Source organism: Heliconius melpomene, chromosome 18 (genome assembly GCF_056956725.1).
Source record: "Heliconius melpomene rosina isolate 202511_hmr_F chromosome 18, ASM5695672v1, whole genome shotgun sequence".
Classification (NCBI taxonomy): Eukaryota; Metazoa; Arthropoda; class Insecta; order Lepidoptera; family Nymphalidae; genus Heliconius; species Heliconius melpomene.
The window spans coordinates 1,522,001-1,541,818 of record NC_140406.1 but is presented as its reverse complement, the minus strand read 5'-3'; the positions used below and the strand labels follow the sequence as shown (position 1 = coordinate 1,541,818).

The window sequence follows — 19,818 nt, the reverse complement described above, 5'->3', positions numbered from 1 at the left end:
AAAGCATAAACATACGATCATTTTACGTACACAAGTCCTTTATTTGACCTTTACGAGTTCTCGCATACAAATATACTGTAGTCACTACAGATATGAAATACACCTGGTCTATAAAACGTAAATTGTTTACAGGAAATTCCACCTAAGGACTCGAGCTGTAGGTGCGATAATGCTTTATATAGTATAGCTTAGCGTAGGCCATTTGGTGTTACAAAGCGGTGACGAATGCCGCCGTATCCTGTGTCCGGCCATCATTCATCCCGGGGACTCCCTCTGCCCGGTTTATTTTGTACGGGACTTTATGACTGAATATTACGGTCTTGATCATTTACTTTTCATATTTTGTATATATGAATGTACATACTGTAGAGGTCGTAAACGCAATGGTCGTGGGTTCGATTGCCACTCGGGGAATGGTAAAGTGCGGCACTGAGTTACGCCATTCATCACGCAATGTCTTGAAAGTTGGGTTGAAAGTGGTTTACGCAGTATCTTAATCCTAAGTGATGGAAGGTAACGCCGCTTGTTACCAGGCTGTGTCAAGATGGCCTCTATCGCATTCTACAAATTCTTTATATTTCTATATCTCAAGTATAAGTTAATTAACGTATCGTGCCATACAATCTGAACTAACAGATCTACAATTAAATAGCCTTCTATCATAGAGCACGAAGCGTTCGTTTGCCATGTCAAAAACATTTTAGTATTTTCTCTCTTCGTTTCGTTTCTGTCGCATTTTTATAATTTCCGAATTTTTCACAAAGCAATGGCATTCTTGTTTAAATATCCAAATTATTTAAATTAATATTAATATAATTTCTATACTCGTAAATAAATTCATTCACTCAATTGTTATCAGCCAAATGTCAAACGTATAAAGCGAAACCAATAGCATTCGGAGGTAACGGAGGGTAAGGAAGGGGTAAAACAGGGGTGAGGGGGAAGCAAGGCAGGGGTGAAGGAGGGTAACAGAGGGGTAAGGGAAGGACGAAGGGGGTTAACCGGAAAGGCACCGGCCGGAAGCGCAGGAACCCTTTCGCGGGCTTTGTTTGCCGTTTTCTTACAACTATTAAGGGACCATGGTTGACGAATTCGCGGTATTATTGTCTTTTTAACGAAGACCCTTTGCTGGTTTTATTGTTTTGTGGTAAATAATGTGTAAATGGACGTTATATTTTAATTATAATTAATATTTATTTAAGTATACTATTATTAAGAAAAAACACAAATGTCTAAAACAGCCGAAATTAATGGAAAATATATATTTTTTAAACTACGCGTTGTATTCCGCATACAACAGGGTAAGCAGAGAACTTAGTGATAAAATTTCTCCCTTCCCGTCAATTTTTGAGATATTGTGTGTTCAGTAGTTGAAATCAACGCCGCTTTTAGTCTTGTTACCAGAACGAAGAAATGAAAATATCAAATATGAATCATAATTTCCCCCAAGCGGGGATCGTACCCAAAACTGTCGTATCTACAGAGTATCTTAAAAGTATGTACAAAGAGTAAATACACCTCCGAGCTCATAGATGTATCAATACGTACCTTTATAAACCTTTTCGCTTTCGTTAATAAACCTAATGTGGTGTGTCTTGAGGCTTCCGGGCCGAGGGGCACCATGTCCTTTAGCTTCTCCAGGCAACTTCTTAAGTGTGCCCTTCTGTAACAACAAAATTGGGAATGTTAATATTATAAAATAGAAATAGATTGTTTCTTTTTATAAAATTATAATATAATCTACGCTTACTCTTGAATACTAATTTGTAATAGAATCGTATCTTAATTATTGTTTAGCTTCACCAACATCCTGAACATAGCAAGGTAGGCAATCTAGTGTTATGACGAAAAATTAAAGAAAGCTTTTCGTTTTTTATCGTAGGTAGAGGCTAGTATTAACACTCCGTTTTTCCATTCTCCGCCCAGTTTTCGAAAAATAACGTGTTGAGGAGTGGAACTCAAGGTCATGCTTTATCTACCACATTAAGCAAATTATAATAAATATAATCATATCCCCAAGTGGAAATTGAACCCACAACCATCCTGTTCCCAGTCAAACACTGAACCACTGGTAACAATGCCATAATGACTACAAAGTACAAAATAAACGTGCGCACGTCCATTATAGGTACACATTTAGGTCTAATTTAGCCACTAAAATGGTATAACGTTACCGCCGGCGTTCCCGTTCCAGCTCAAACGAACGGTCGGGATGCAATTTGCGGGCGCTCTTACTATTTGTGTGTGATCTCTTAGTGGTTAACTATAATTATTATTATGTTATATTGAAATTTCATATCTATCTACACTTATAGACTATAGTTTTAATAAAATCGTAGCGGATCGGTGTTTATACATGGGCACAACATGTTTATACATCTTTGGTTAATGAATAAGTTATATAATAAGAAGCCTTCGTGGTGCACAACATAGAGGCGAGGCGAGGCGGTAGTAAGTTGGATTTCCACTTATGGAAATTATTTTTTTACATTTTCTCGCTCTGGTAAGAAGACAAACCGCGGCGTTGAGTTTTGCCACTCAATTCGTTGTCTCAGAGATTGGGCGGAAAGTGGGAAGGGAAACGACGTGTCGTAAAGTTTCATCTGGTAAAATAAACATAGGTTGGGTATGAATATTTATAGCCCTGTCTTGTAGACTTATTGAATAAAAAAATTGAAATTTTAAGTGCATTTTTAATGTCTACTATATGAAGACTTAAAACTTATATATTGAAAGTTTATAGTTTCTCAATCAGAATTTCAAATACTAAGAAAAAAACATTTATACATAAAACGTAAACCAAAACAAAAGTAAAACCATAAAGAAATGTTTAAGTTATAATAAACGAATGCAAGTAACATTAGTAGGGCACAAATAAGCTTCGTTAACTATGCGAGTGTATGCGAGTGCCGAGTGGCGAGTTGCCGTATTATTTCAATGATACTATTACTATTCTGTTTATTAATAACATAGCCATCGTGGATTTCAAGATGTAAAGTGGAAGATAGCGTTTTTGGATGCTTCCATACACTTTCTATTCTATCTGCCAAATTTCAAATTTTCAAGTTTATCAGTCCAGTACAGGCCAGTCGTGGCGCAGGTGTACGATCGTGCGACTATAAATACCCAAAGAACTGGATTCGATTCTCATTATGGGAAATTAAATATTTGATATTTTCATTACCTTACTCAAAACGGATTGTCTCTAGAGTTCCGCGGAAAGTGGGGTACAGAAGTGTTTTAAGTGGAGTCTTACCACTAGGTTCCCAGGTTCCTTCTACGTACTATGCTATTGCGGGATACACTGTGAAGGTAAAAAAAAACAAGTTATAGCGTATAACATGAGGTCTATATAAACTCACGTTATTACAGTATATAAATATGGACGCGTTTAAAATGAGCTTACACTTTTATTATAAAAGGTGTGTTAGCAGTATTTTAGAGCTCTTTTCGTATATTTTCTAAGAAGAAAATTTAACAGGAATATTTATATTATTAACTAAAGGTCATATGGCTGGATTGTGACTAATTTACGTAACGAAAAAAAGTGTTTTATTCTGTACTTGAAAAGAATGGCAATAATTTTAAATGATATACTTTAACTAGGACTACTCAACACGCAATGTCTACAGATTTCGGCGGAAAATGGGAAGCGGAGTGTTTTAACACAAGCTCTCTCTGCTTACCCTGCTACACGCCGGATACATCGTGACCTTAAAAAAAACGTTTATTTTATATTTTGATTACGTTTTAAACCATTTTAGCTTTCTATAATAATTATGCCAACCGATAGACGAATGCTACCGCAGTCTGGCGGTCACCACGGACTACTGCGAAGTATTGAAATGTTTTGGGTTGGGTTTCCAGATATCTATGATACGATTACCTTTGTTAAAGATTTTCGTTTAAAATGTGTAAAAATCGCGACAATCAAAGATCGTAGCATAACAATTAATTATTAATAGTCAATTAAAAAAAATTAGGGCCACCTGTGCTCAGAGACAATTAAAAAAATACCGCAACTTGGTTACTAAAAGAATATACATATTTCTTCATCGCTAATTCATAGCGATGTTATCCGGCTATCCCGCGGGGATCCAAAGACAAAGTAGACGGGGAAAAAATAATAATCCCGGGAAAGATGAAAAAAAGAAAACAACCAACTATAGGTGAGCCAGACACCGCGCTGTGCAGCTCAGGCAAAAAGGTACCTACGGAACCTACGGCGGCGCATAAAGATTAAATAAACGAAATGAAGTATGGCCGTGGTGGTATTTTATAAAGGTGCCTTGCTAAAAATTGAATTAATAAACGAATGTACTGCTAATTGGTAGAGCAAAATGAGTTTGTTGATTATACCTGACGTCGTGTATTGTGTTTGCGTTTGTCTTTCTGTTGTTGTTTGGCTTATAATTTTGGGATCTTTCTTTTTAAGTCTGCGAAAGAATAATCATTTCTATTTTATTTGGCCTGGTGCCTTGACAAAGCGCGGCGTTAGGTTCTGCTACTCAATACAAAATGACTCGAAATTGCGCGGAAAGTAGGGAACGGAGTGTATTAACATTTTGGCACCCTCCGCCTACCTTGGTTTATAAGATAGGAACCATTTAAAGTTGGCGTAACTGATATTAATGGTATTTAGCTTAATTAGACAACGGTAAAATAAAGTGCTATATCTGTAGAAAAGTGTAAGTAGAAAAATACTTGTCACTTTGTACATTTTCGTTAATGATCGAAATATTTACACTTCACTTTTACAATCCTCACTTATTTCCTGGTTTAAGACAATGAAGCACACCCACCAATTACAAACCAGAGTTACGCTCGTTTTACCAAAAAATACGAAACCCCCAAGTCTAAGAATAAGCTAAGTCCATGTTTCATAATGAAAAACGATCCCACGAAGCCCCGTGCGAAGTGGTAGTACCATAATTCGTAATTTAATACGAGATGAGTTCTCTAAAACAAAATATAAATAACATTTCATAAAACAAGTAACGGAGACAAAACTTGATACGTATCCGTCACCTGACAACGGACAATTTACGAACAAAATTACTTTCGGCTGTCTCGTCATTCTGGCTCAATGGACTCAACAATTGTTTTATATTTTAAGATTCTTTTATCTTTTTTCACGCTGTATCCCGCAAATAGCGTGGTATATAAAAAGAACTTAGTGTTAAGACACTCTTTCTCATTTTGCGTGTTGATCTCAACGACACGTTTTGTTTTATCAGCGCGAGGAAATGTGAAAAAAATCATTACTTTGTGTGAGAATCGTACCCACAACGTCGACGTTCAGTCAGACGCTGTGTCACTGCGTCACAACGAAAATAAATAATAATTCCCTACAATATTGTAGCAAGAATACAAATACATATTTGCTCCGACATTCACCGTAACAGAATTAACATTTTGTTTTAAAAATACGAAATATACATTTTCCGATACAAAAGATTTTACATTTTTCTCCCGGTGTTATAAATTGTGAAGCAAAGACAATCTATTGGGACAACAATACCTGCGAAAATAATGCTAGTTCCACACTGTAGCGTCTGAATTGAGTTTTCAATGGTATACTACAGCTATTTGCTGTCTTTGCCCGTTTTATTTTATTGATGTAAACTACAAGTTCATAAGTTTATTTATAGACTTTCAAAATATACAGCTATGCTCACTCGGGGCAATCAATTATTTTTATTTCCTCACTATAGTAACAAGACATCGAGCCCTACCACTCAACACGCAACGTCTCCAACACTTATAAGGAAAGTGAAGAACGAAGTGTCTAAGCACTCGGTTCCCTCTACCCATTTATTTAGTAATGCGGGATACAGCGTAAAGCTACAAAAATAACCTTTAATAAAGTACATATATAACATTCATACATAATTTAAGAAGTTTAAGCTTGAAACTTTAAATTCTATATGCCAGACGTACACCGAGGACTGGATGCGCTTATCCACTAAGGATAGAGATAGTTGGTAAAGGCATCTGTCAAGGCTCTCTCGTACTCTTAATGCAAATTAGCTCTATATTCCCACTTGGGAGGTTCCATACGAGTATATGTACGTACTCGTACATGCATACTCGTATTATCGTTTGTTGAAAACGAGGAAATTGTTTGGTTTGTGTTAATTAGCTTATAATTTTGAATAAGATAAGATAATTATTATAAGAATTTGAATTATGTTCTTAAAGGTGCGACGCGGCTTTGACTTCCACCACTTAAGACGCAATATCTTCAGATGAAGGTTTACTGTACAGTGTCAAGACACTCCCGTTTCCTGAAACTGGGTATTTTGACACTATCAAAATAAGAACCACTTACTTACACATATTGTACTTTACGAATGAATCTATTTCAACTCTTCAGTGAATGCATAGTTTCTTTGAATATTGTTCCTACCCTTTCGGTCGTAGATACGTCGTCGTCTTCCGAACGCGAGAAGTGCTTTATTAAGTTATGTCGAATTCACCGTCGTCTCCGATAGCGTCACCGTTTGGTTTCTACAGAAATTTAAATATTCTTATAGTATGTATGTTTGTGTATTTTGATAGCGTTGTATTTGGTAGCGAGTTGGTTTTTTATGGGACGTGGTAGAAATTTTAATATTTTTTTAAAAATTTAACATTTTACTGTTATATTTTTTGTTTTATAAATTTTGATCGTATAAATGTATCGAATTTGTTCGATAAGTAAATATAAATGGTCTAGGTATACGAAACAAAAGGTAACTTTAAACTAAAACTGCCTCTAATCGCGACACTTGTAGTCGTTGAAAATAGAGCGGAAAGTGTAATGGAGTGTTTTAACAATAGGTTCTTTCCGCTTACTGCTTTTTATATTCGGAACTCAAAACAAGCTGTAAAGTAAAGGAAGCTAAAAACAAACTGGAAAGCAAGGGAAGCTAGTGTTAAGTTCCCATAAGTGTCTTAATAGGAAGTTAACACTAGCTTCCTGGGTACGCTCTGCCTACCCTGCTACATACGGGATACATAGTGAACCTAAAAAAACAGCACAATAATTACCCACCAAGCACTCCAACTAAAAGGTAATACACCAACACTACTTCCCCCCACAAAAGTTTAAGCGGTAACACTTGTTTCGAATATTAAGCCATACATTAGGGAACACGTACAGCCACGACGTTTATTGTGCTGGAGCCACGCCGCCGTGTAAAATGCCAAAAGTTTTCCTATCTCACTTAGTATTCAGTTTCAAATTGTGTAAGACGACAGGAGTTGGGAATTTTGTATTCAATGACGTTTGATATAGTCGTCGGGATGTAGAGCGACGAGAGTTGGGTAATGTTTTTATGTAGTAATTACATAATTATATATGTTATATGCAGAAAGGCCGTAGTACTTCGGTGGTATAACTATGTGACTGTAAACACGATGGTTAGGGTTTCGATTCCCACTCAAGGCAATGTTTAATATTTTAATTTCCTCGCTTTGGTAAGCAGGCAAAGTTGTATTTCGCCACTCTAAGCGCAGGGCCTCGGGAATTAGGGGGTAGGTGGGGAACGGAAGTAAAACCTGTTTCCACAAATTCTGGCCAATTTTCGAGACATTGGGCAATGAGTGTCGACCAACAGACGCAACAGAGTTACTAGAGGAAATCAAAAGTATTCATTTCTCCCAATGAGAATCGAACCTAAATCCGTTGCATTTACAGTCAGACACTGTGCCTCTGGACCTTGACAGTCTCAAGGACGGCAGCTTAGAGATACATTAACGTTTTATTATTGTCATTCCACACATAAATTTTGCGTGATACACCGTGATCAAAAATTAAAAATTAGTCCTTTATACTTATGTGCTCCTACTAAATACATCATTCATTATAATAATTACAAATACAAACATAAGACATATAACTAAAGTATATATAAATATATTATTCTACGAAAGCTTTTAGTGGAATTAAAAGCAAATATTAACGTTCAATAAACAATTCTGTTGTAATATGCCCTAGAGGAAATTCAACAATTTATAATTAACATATAAGTCTACTTGTTACTTTCGTTTTTAATCAACAAAAGAATGAAGTCGCCATGATAGTGTGGTAGAGATGTTAGACATAGAACGCGATAGTTGCTGGTTCAAATTTTATTTAAGAGTAAATTTATTTTATTTAACTTTGTTCTGTTTATAGCAGGTAGATAGATATCTTATTCAATATCAGGACATTTGGTTTGGTTTTCCATCCGAATTCGAGACATTGCGTGTTGAGTGTTAAAACCCAACGCCGCTATTAGAATAGGAAAATGAAAATAATTAATTTTACAATGTTTGCTGCCATACACTTCCACTGCGTCGCGATTCTTACATTCCAAAGTTGCATCATATTCGTGTATGTATAATAAGCTAATCTGTATTTCTGTAAGGTAAGGAATCTACAAAAAATAAATATATAAATAAACAATACTTTTTTAAGAATTTCGTAGAAAAAGCTAAATTATTCCGACCTGAAGAATCGCGGCAGAACGTGATCAATCGCTTCGCAAATTCTGCTCGGAGGAAAATAAAGTAATTTCTTCTACAAGGTCGAGAAGGAACGCCATTTCGAGCTATTTATCACTTTTTTTCGTAAGAATAGTTTTTTCTAGTAAAAAGTATGGTTTGTAATATATGATTATTGGGTTTTTTCTAGTTTTTTTTTAAGGAACTCCGGGGGTCGACTAGAGAGGAGGCGAAGCTCCAATACGTATAAAAATCTAAAAATGAGTTTTTATTTACATCTTAATGGGAACCGGTTTCCAGGTTCCCTCTACTTACGTGCGGAATAAAAATATTAGTGCGTAGCGTGAAGCCATATATATATAGCTAGATAATTTTTTTTAGTTTTAATACTCATAACTTTACATATATGTATATTTACTCTTGTACATAAGTGCGTCCGTACATCAGTTGGCCCGGGGACAGATAGTCCGTACATTGTTATCAGAGCTGCGGTTTACTGCCTCGTAAATTACGTCGAGTGCAAAACTCGTAAAAAAGTCATCAAGCTGAATTGGGCGTTTCAGTATGATATGGACAATCGCGTAATTACTGCCCTACTGAACTAGCGTGGCTTCTAAGCCAGTTGGTTGTTAAAGTCGAAATGGATTTATGTGACTCTAATATGGATGTTTTTTTTTCGGCGTTAAGTTCCGCCACTAAACACGCAATGTCTCGAAAATTGTGGCCTTCTGGCTAACTCTCTCTTCTGTATGCAAGATACAATGTGAAGTTAATAATTTGTTTTTAAGAAATATCTGCATAGTTGGGATTACTGTCTAACTTGTGCTAATTATTACATACCAAAAGTTTTGATTCTTTACAAACATTTTTCTATATAAGTTTTTATAAAAATAAACTGTAGTATATATGCATATAAATGGATTTTTAAAATACTTTCCCAAACATTAATAGCATGAGTTTTAAACATCCATCACACCGCTGCACAAATTAAATGACCTCATAAATTTTAATCCAATATATAATCTAACTCGGAACCATTATAAAACGACAGAACATTAGGCAAGCTACGTTTTTTTTCAATTACACGGTTTTTCCCGCGAAATGAGCAAAGGGAAATTAATGTTAAAACACTCGAGATATTGCCTGTTGAGGTCGAACTCAACGTCGCAATTTATCCACCAGAGGGAAGAAAGGAAAACAGTTTTAAATATCATCATTCCCCCGACTGTGAATCGAACCCACAAACTTTAGACATTGCCCTACTGCGCCACGACCGACTAAAATTGACAAAATTCAGCAATTTCTTTGCAAGCACTGTTCGACTTAGTCAATGATACTAATTGCGTTAACACGTGACTGTTGCATTTTGCTAATACGTTTGTACGTTTTCGTACTATTAGTTAATGAACTTGTCCCTAATGGAGTTCGTTTCATATAATTACTTTGGAGACTTTTGAGTTCGTGTGGTAGGTATAAGGCTGGGGTGTTTATATAAGTAGGTCGCTATGCAACAATTGTAGATCTAGTGTAGAGAAAGCAGAAAAGCTGTTTAGTAAAGTGTTTTTTGTAAATATTATTTTAAACAGAAATTTTGCTGCTCAACAAGTAGATAATGTCCCAAAAACGGAGTGTCTTAGCACTAGGTTCCATCTGCTATATGCAGGATACAGCTTGAAGTTAAAAGAAGGTAAACAAGATCTTAGAAAGTATCTTCTACCATAAACATATCTTATAATATAACTCCAACATTTAAAGCTGAGGCAGAGATTGCTCCCAGCAATAACGCTCGCATGTTCTTCCTGTTAACTTCTTTGATGTGTGTTTTTATTACATAGTATAATAAAATGGAATATATTTTATATGTAAAAGATGAAACAATTTTTTTTAGGATGTGGTTAAATCCTTTATCATATTTTACGTTTTCAATGGGAAAGGATTCTTCAAGAATGAGCTCACCGTCGACCGACAGACCAGTGACCAGAACGCAGAACTGCGACGGAGAGGCACGATCGGCGTAAGCGTTCAGCTTGTGACGCATCTATACATTCATTGTTACTTGTAATTAAATAGCATACTGTTTTTTGTAATTAATCTGTATAATTGAGGTAAAAAAATATTTGAATTAATTATCATTATAAAACTGACTTCAATTCATAAAAGTAAGCAATTTTTCATCAATGGTTTTTTATAATGTTATCACGTAAAATTATTGTTCGTAAAACTACTTTACAGACAACCAGTTTTTTCATTTATACTCGTATATTATGTTTACTATTTTATTTTTTCTTTAGTTTTTTTGCTAAAATCCATCTACTTCAAAATTCAATAACAAAAAAACACTATTATTACTTAAGCCTAAATGTATGTCTATTTATCTAAATTAATTGAGCTATTTAATTAAAAGCTATAAAATAATATAATAAATCTCACTAAAATCTATAAAAACTCAGGAGTAAGTTAGTAAGTTATGTTAGTTTTTTATGGAAAAAGCAGTTCAAGTTTATAGAAGAAAAAAAAAAAAAATAACCGCTATGCTAGTCATAAAAGAGGATTTGTCGTTTACTTTATGCACGAAAATACATATTTTACGTGCGCTAAAATATTTATGTTTGTCCGGTAGTGAGATGAGAGCACGACTGTTCTTATGTGTTTCCGTATTATATAGGAAAAACTTTTTTATAAATATTTAACCAATTGCAAAAAAGGAGGTTATTCTTCTAAGCACGTTAATATTTGCCTCAAATTTCCCACAAGCCCAAAATTATATTGACATGATATTTGTAGATTCATATCAGGTATATTCCAGCTAAGGCAACAGTCTAAGTTACGTTAAAAATCGGTTTAGTTATTTTTCAGACATGGTCATCCTCTTATTTTAGCATCAATAATACATATAAGCTTTAATAGTTCAGGGGTCAACTAACAATGAAGGCTCATTAAATTCTATATACATATATATGTATTTTATTTGTTATTGTCACGATCTGGTAACTATGGGCGTGGGTCGTAAAAAATTCGGACAAAAGTTGGCGATCGCGATAACGATCACTTACAACGTAACGGCTACGACACGGACACTACAAATAGGATTTACGATTTTTAGGGTCGTTTCACGAATTACTTTTTATTTTGTGAACTGGTTTTTATTCGTTTTGTAGAAGAAATACTGAGTTTTTAGTGTATTTATATAGTTGCTAAAGAATTCATTTCATTATGTGTAGCAGTGCCTCGTGTAAGTTCTACGGCTCCGTTCCCGGCTCTGGTAAGGTAACGCGCGGCGTTGAGTTCCGTTACGGTTACTGGCGAAGGTGTGTAATGACACTAGGTTCTCTCTACCTATCATGTTAACTACAAATGAAATAATAAATTTAACATTGTCCTAACAATAATTACTACTTCCAAATGAGAAGTAGCATTTAAGACACAAACACATATACAAATATAAACGCCAAAACCAACCAGTTTCCTCAACAATAGGTGATTTACAAGCTGTTCCGTAGTGCTGTCGGCGTGGACGTGACGTCACTTGTTTAGCATACAAATTGACAACCAAGCTGCGGTTGCGTGGGCGTTTGGTAAATTACTTACGACTAATGGTTTTGTGGAAGCCTTGATGTCATTAGTAAGCCTTTACAGGTTGAAAGTCCTTATTTTATAAGAAAATTTCACAGCTATATTGTACACGATTTAATGATTATGTTTAATAGAAAAAATTATAATTATTAAAAAAAAAAGAAACAGCGAGAATGGAAAACGGAAAATGTTAACATAATATATAACCAAATATTGTCTATTATTTTGAAGTTGTATTTTTACTGCCCGATTTTACAAATGAAACTAGCTCAATGTCCGACTCTTAACGCAATGCCTCGATAATTCAGCGGAAAGTGGGTAACGGAATTCTCTTAATAGGAATGGAGTACTCAACTCTAGGTTCCTTAACCCTGCCATGTGCGAAGTACAGCGTGAAGCAAAATAAATAATGATAGTAATAAAAAAGCTAATTTTAGATTACTCGAAAGATAGTTAAGTGAATACAACTTTTTAATAGCTACCTATAATAAGTGATTTACTAACTCCATGCAAGGTACAATATGGACGTGACGTACTTAGCATACAAATTGACTTGCCAGCTGCGAGCTATAGCCTGTATATGTTATTATATAGGGCTATATGTTAAATGGATTTTTTAAAACGTTTTAAAATAGTAAACTACTTATGACTCCCTCTCCCTTCTTTATATCTCTTAAAAAAATTAAAGCCTTGAGTAATAGACTTCATATATATCACATAAAAAGTAGGCAGAAGGAACCTACTGTTAAGACACTTCGTTCCTCTTTTGCCACCTAATTCTAGATCTCCTTCTAAATAAATAAATATTTATTTTAATTAAATAAATAAATATTTATAAATTTTTCACATTTGTCAATTGTATTAGTTTAATTTGGTGGAAAAAAAACTTTTTATATAACGTTATGTTAAACGTGGCGTGGCGTTAAACTTCACCATTCAACCACTAATGTCTCAAAAGTTAGATCTAAATCAAATATAGCAGGGTAGGTCCCGGTAGGTTAGGTTTAGGTAAAAATAAAATAAAATTTAGTAAGTAAACACCTTCAATACTAAACAAACAGCCGCACTATAAATTGAATCTCCTTACGTAAAGCCAAGCAGAAGCAAAACAAAAACGTCGTAAACGGAGCTACATTTATGAATTGTCACTGTAGTCCCAGTCTGTAAGTAACGAATAACGAATACGGAAAAACGGAATCGCGGTAATAAAACATTTCGCAGTAAGTATTCCAGCGCTCGTTCTTAAACCAACTATGTACCTACTGTGAGATAACGGTTTATTTTTTATATTTTATCTTTTTGATATTTGTTAAACGTTTATTTTTGCTTTATAATATACGTGTAGACGCATATTGCTATATTTTTTATTAATATAAAATAAAGATTTTTGACTTGGTGTACATAAGATAGATAGATGGGTAAAGTAGAAAAACCTGACCAATATAGTAAGTGGTAAACTAACAGGGTGATAAGACACTTCTTTCTCCGTTTTTCTTGCATTTTAGAAACATTACATGCTATATGACAAACCTGACACGCATTTTGTCGCATCGCAAAACAGACCAAAACTCCAAATAATAAAAAAAAATAACTTTAAATGCTTCAAATGCTCGAGTGAGAATTGAACCCATAACTAACGCGTGTACATTAAATTACTGTCCCACTGGCTGAATGGCCATTTTTATGTAAAACTATTAAAAGCGATACATGCAAATGTAGTGCATAATTAACGAATATTTCACGTAAGCGACGCAGTTAAATTTGAATGTGAAATTCGGTAACCACTGTGACTATGAAATAAAATGAGGAAAGAAAATACGCGCAAACAACGAACGGTTTAAATTTGCACTGCTTCTTATCATGGAAAATAGAGAACGAAATATTAAATATATTGAATTACTTGAGGTAACTGTACACTACATAGGGGTGTAGGAGAAAACTAAGAGTGGGATATCAAAACTCCTATGAAAACCGGAAAAAATGGGATTCAATTTAAAGTACATGTGAGCAAAGTTGTGGCCAACGATATCAAATGTAATAATAAAACATTATATAGTTTTTTTTTAAAAAAAGAAAAAATATTAAAACGTGAGGAAGAAAAAAATATATTTGACGTCTTGCATATACAATTTATTATGAATGTAACCGTTTAAAGAGCGACTGTCACTGATACTGATATTACAGTTCTACTATCTACTCCTAAGGGACATAAGGCGTGTTACACATTTTTAAAAGAACAATATTTGGCTTTGTTCTATAAGACAAGATTTTTTTTTGTTAGCTTCACACTGTATCCATATTTATTTAGTAGTGTAGGCAGAGTGAAACTAGTTTTAAGACACTAGGTTCCGTCCCATTACGCAAAATTTTGAGACATTGTGTGGCGACATTTAACGCTGCGCTCTGTCTTGTTACCAGAGTGAAAAAAATGACAACAATTCATTTCTTTGATGCGGAATGAAACCGGCAACTGTGGCGCTTACAGTTAGATGCTGTACCACTACTCTACCACAGCTTCTATATTTTTATTTATCATATTTATTCATAATATAAAGCCTTTTAACAGTAAGCTATTTGACAGTATAGTAAAAGTCAAATGAGCTTTACATAAAAAATGTACTCTCTCTTTCGAAAGCTAGCATTTGACCTACATATCAAATGAATGAAACCTCCACCAAAGGAACACAAGTAAATTCCTCTAAGAATGTGTATAAAGCCTAAGGGTTGTATGGGGTGGTGTGGGGTGGGGGGTCTCCTGAGGGTCGTTTTGCATACAGATTGAACTGACCAGTGACCACGCGTTGCTACGTGTTACGTTAGCCACATGTTTCGTATTCAAATGATACGATTTAAGATTTTGGCTAACATATACATATATGAATATGACAACATTCATATAATCAAGATATATACGAAATAAATCTAAGATAATATTATTTATTCCTTTTTTTCATACTTGTTTGTATTAGAATATGAAAATAATATATTCCCCGAACACGTTTAAAATCAGATGCTTCTCTACTTTACCACGAAGGACAAAAGTCAGGACAGTTCCGTTATATTAATATTATAATAATAAACATAATACCATAAATATTTAATTAATACACTAAAATATTTATACTTAAGACTCACTTTTAGTAGGTTAAAACAAAAGAACAATGTAAGACAAGAACAGTAGTAGCTCTACAAGCGTAGCGACTCTACGGAGCGCTACGCGGCGTATCTCGTAGGTCTACGGTCGAGTACACTTTGTGTAAGTTGTCAAAAGTTTTATTTTATTGCCTATTTTTGGGGTTGAGAAATGTCTAAATAAAGGTTGAACATTAATTTTACTGTTATAATTTACGCCTCTATGAGGGAAAGATGTGAGATATTTTTTACAACCTCTTAAGTGTGGTCTTTAATAATATAAAAAATAAAAAAGGGAAATGTTTTTCAAATGTCGATAGTCCTTGATTTTTTAATAGATAAGCTATAACTTTAGTTCACTTTCTATTATTTACCTTTTCTGCTCTTTTGGTTATGGTGTTTTGAACGTGCCAGTTGAACAATAATTACTACGCCAATGTCACTTTATATGGAAATCACGCAATGAAGGATGTACGGTAAAAATATATATTTTTCTATCATTAATATGCTACAAATACATATTTTACTACAGGTAGTTGAAATCATTAAATAATACTAATTTTAACAGCTCCTAAAATAGCGACCACGTTAATATTCTATTAATAGTCTCTTTAAATATCCGTGTTACATAATTATTATAAGCGGACGATATAAAGTATACCTTTATAATGACTTTGATTTTTCTTTAAGCGTTATATTCTGTTACAGCAGGTAATTTTGTTCAAAGCAGAGTAAATACTAATGAAAGTAAACTTTAAGAAAAAATGAAGCAAATTGGCAATAAAATTTGTAATTAATTTTTATTATCGAGGCCATGGCGGGTGCCAGGGATTAAATATTTCAATTCCTCGTGTGAGAGAGTCGACTTCCAGAATTTGATAGAAAGTTTATATTGGAAGTGTCTTATCACTAGGTCTCCAGATTAGCTTTGCCTATATGCGGGATATAACTTAAAACTAAAAAAAAAACTTTACCTACAAATATACACAAGCGATACAATCGCAATTACTTCACAGAATACTTTTAGAAAAGCTAACCTGCCATAATTCCGTACGTGCCTCTACTCCAAATACTAAAGGCTTATCACAAACGGTACAAACTTTGGTCGATTCGTTTAATGTCTAAAATTTAATCGGCCCAATTTCATCTGCGAATTTAACTTTGCATGTTAAAAGTTTTATAATGAATGGAGTTGAATAGCAATTTGTGTTACTATTAATATACTGGTGTTTATTAATTGAATTATAGTATCTATATAATATACAAAGAAGGTATCATTTTTGAGTGAAACTCATATACTGTTAATGTATTTATTTTAATATAATTTTAAACGTGGCAATATTTGAACCCGCGCCTTCTGCATATTTATCAAAAGTTCTATTTATCAATTACGCTTTATATGTACATTGTGTCGTTTTAAAGATGTATTAGATTACAAAGTGCCATTTTTTTTATTTATAGCAGGTTAGGCAGAAAGAACTAGTGTCTGATGAAGTGTCTTAAAATTAAATTACCTTTGCTTACTCTGCTACGTGTGGGATACAGAGATATAGTAAAAAGTAATACTAGCCGAAAAATTCAATATTCATTATCAATAATACCGACTAACAATAGCTTCTATCAAGACGCGTCTAAACAAATTCTTCTATTATTAACGTACGGTGCGAAGTGTCACTTGTCTGTGTGTTTACGTTTACGTAACGTAAACACAGAGCACTCAACGTTTAAACGTATTGATTTTGCGGCGACAACACTTTCTTACAATGTAACGGGGGGTTAGTACGTTTGTTTGTGTTTGTACTCGTTTCTTAATTTACGGTTATTATTTTTTATATTCACACTCATTTTTGTACATGGTAGGCAAGGACACTAGAAACCTAGTGTCGAGAGACTCTGCTCCCTTGTTTCCCTTCGATTTGAGATAGAGGAACTCGTCACTTGTCGTTATCTATTTAACCAGCGAGGACGTTAACTATTAAGCGAGTCGCGTTAAGACGCGCACTTATGTCGCTGCGCCACGATGGCCTCAAGTTCTTGATCTTTTCAGTTCAGTTTCGGTTTTTAATTCCACAATTTTACCTGTAACAAAGAGAATTTCAATAAGTCATGGTATTAAATCTTTCAATGTAAACTAAGTTTGGCTAGATTTTAATTTTAAATCTTTTAAATTTAATAAAATATTAAGGTCGGGTGTAGCGGCATAGCGTTCGACTGCAAACGCAACGGTTGTTGGTTCGATTCCCAATCAGGGAGTTATTATTTTAATTTTTCCTAGTCCTGGCAACAAAATAAAAGACGGCGATGATTTTTGCCAATTGTTGATTGGATGTCTCGAACAGTTTGGCAGAAATTTTATATATTCGTATGTAGGTACAGATATTTGAATCAACACTTATCGTGGCTAATAATAAATATATTTATACTGTACCATAACCGTGATTTGAAATCGAAATGAATAATTTTATATCCTTATAAATAGACTGGCGGTTCCCTTTTAACCCTAACATATCAATCCTGGGGCCAATTTCCTAGAGTTAAATTAAACAAGGCTGTATTGACCTTTGAGATGTCGGTTACTCGTAAGTTTGCGGAAAATTTACTTCGGACCGAAGCGACGGGGAAAAATTTCAAAGCATAATATGAAAGAAATCATTATTACACTGTTTTTTATTTCTCGTGACTTTAATAATTTTATTTTACTTTTCAGTTACTTTTGATACAACTTTCCTAGGAATTGATCAAAAGAAATGGAAAAATTGTCAAAACGTAAATTTTCGCCAAGTGATTTTTTATTATTATTCCGTGTTCAATGGATACAGCTCAGCTTAGTACCAAAATATTAAAATAATAAAATGTAACCATTCTCCGAGTGGGAATCGAACTCACAACCATAACACTAAAGATATAAATAGATCATAGAAATATAGAATAATATTATTATAAAAAAATAAGCCCAAGATTTATATCTCTCTAAAGAGATCCATCAATATTTTAGACAGACGGAGCTCCCGCCAGAGAAGCCAGGAAATAAGCTTTCGATATCCCCGATGTCCAAATCAATCTCACTTCAAACGAAAAACGCATCGCAAATACCCGACGGCTGTTTAATAGCGCGGTAAAAGGGCGTAATTACTATGAAATTTGACTAGATATCGATATTTTAGAATCGAGTTTTAAGGATAATTTTTAGATAGATATCGTATTGAAAGGTATTTAACTGTAAATAATATATTAAACTGTAATCGTAGTGGAAGGTATTTAACTGTAAATAAGGTGATTACAGGTTCAATACCCACTTTGACGAATGACTATGTTGATATTGATTCAATTTCCTCGTTCACCGCCACTTTACAGTGGCAGTGAACGTGTGTAAATACAATGCCTCATAAAATAGGCAGGAAATAGAGATAATATTATCTAAACACTAGGTTCCCCATATACCCTACTATGCGTGAAGCTGTTTTATAATAATATAAATACCATATTTGGAAGCGCGGCGTTGAGTTCCACCAGTCAACACGCAATGCCTCCAAAATTCTGCAGAAAGCGTACAACGGAAGTATCATAATGAAAACAGAGCGTTTTAACACTAGGTTCCCATGTTCCCTATGCCTACTGTATACGGGATAAAAAACAACATTCTAGCTAACAACTAAAACCAGAAAAAAAATACAAGTAGCATCTTATTAGAAATCGTAATTGAACAATTTGGGAAAATGTAAGTCAATATTGAGAGCGGGAAGTGTGAATTTATTTCGCTTCGCCCCAAAAAGAATCGCAAACACTTTTACAAGCGATTTAATTATGCGGTAAATACGTTCGCGGAATTTGAGTACTCTCTTATACACGTACAAATTTAACGACATCTTTATTTTGAAAACATTCAAGTATTTATTCCAATTCTTGTAATGATATTAACATTTTTTATATAATAAGTTTCTTTTAGTTTGACACTGTATCTCGCATATAGAAAAAGGCAGACAGACATCAAGAATAGTTGTACCTAGATTTAAATCCAATACATAAACAAGGTAGTGGACTGCACCGTCAATTTAACTAACGGTTGAAAAAGATAAGATAAGAAAAAGAATATATCTTAAAACGAAAAAAGGAAGCAATGGCGTAAATCACGTTGATTCTCAAACCGACGCTGTATATTCAACTTTCCGCTATAAAATCTGCATCCGGGGCCAATGCAAAAGAGTTCTAAAGTAAATCCGCCGTCTTCAGACGTCAGAATAAACAGAAACCGAAAATCCTTGGTAAGATGGTCTTTCACGACGCTGAGTGTTTCTAATTATGTGGGTTTAAGCTCGCTCAATCTTAGTTTTAATAAGATATGGAGATGATTTTAATATTTTTATATTTTAAAATAATGAATGAAAATTTTAAAATATGAATTCAGGTATTTTCTACATCAAAACCCAAGACGCTTTTCTATGCCAGGAGGTAGAAGTGCTAAAGAATGTACTTAGCTGCGCTTTGCGTCGTTATCAGAGCGGAGAAATGAAATATTTAATATTTATTTTCTTCGAGTGAGAATCGAACCTACAACCTGTCATATTTACAGCTACAAGCTTGTACGCCTGTGCGACCTGATAAAGTAATGTTTAAAGGTCAATTATCCTTAAGTCACCATTAAAC

General features: G+C 34.2%; 1 protein-coding gene across 2 annotated transcripts in view; it reads right to left on the bottom strand.

The window, feature by feature from the left end:
* The window catches only part of LOC146529132 (max dimerization protein 1-like), a 230,791-nt gene that overhangs the window by 39,121 nt on the left and 171,852 nt on the right, over window positions 1–19,818 (bottom strand). For both annotated transcript variants that reach the window (XM_085202065.1, XM_085202066.1), the window contains exon 4: window positions 1,549–1,663. In XM_085202065.1, the coding sequence (XP_085058191.1) occupies window positions 1,549–1,663 (115 nt within the window). The remainder of the gene's footprint in view (window positions 1–1,548; window positions 1,664–19,818) is intronic.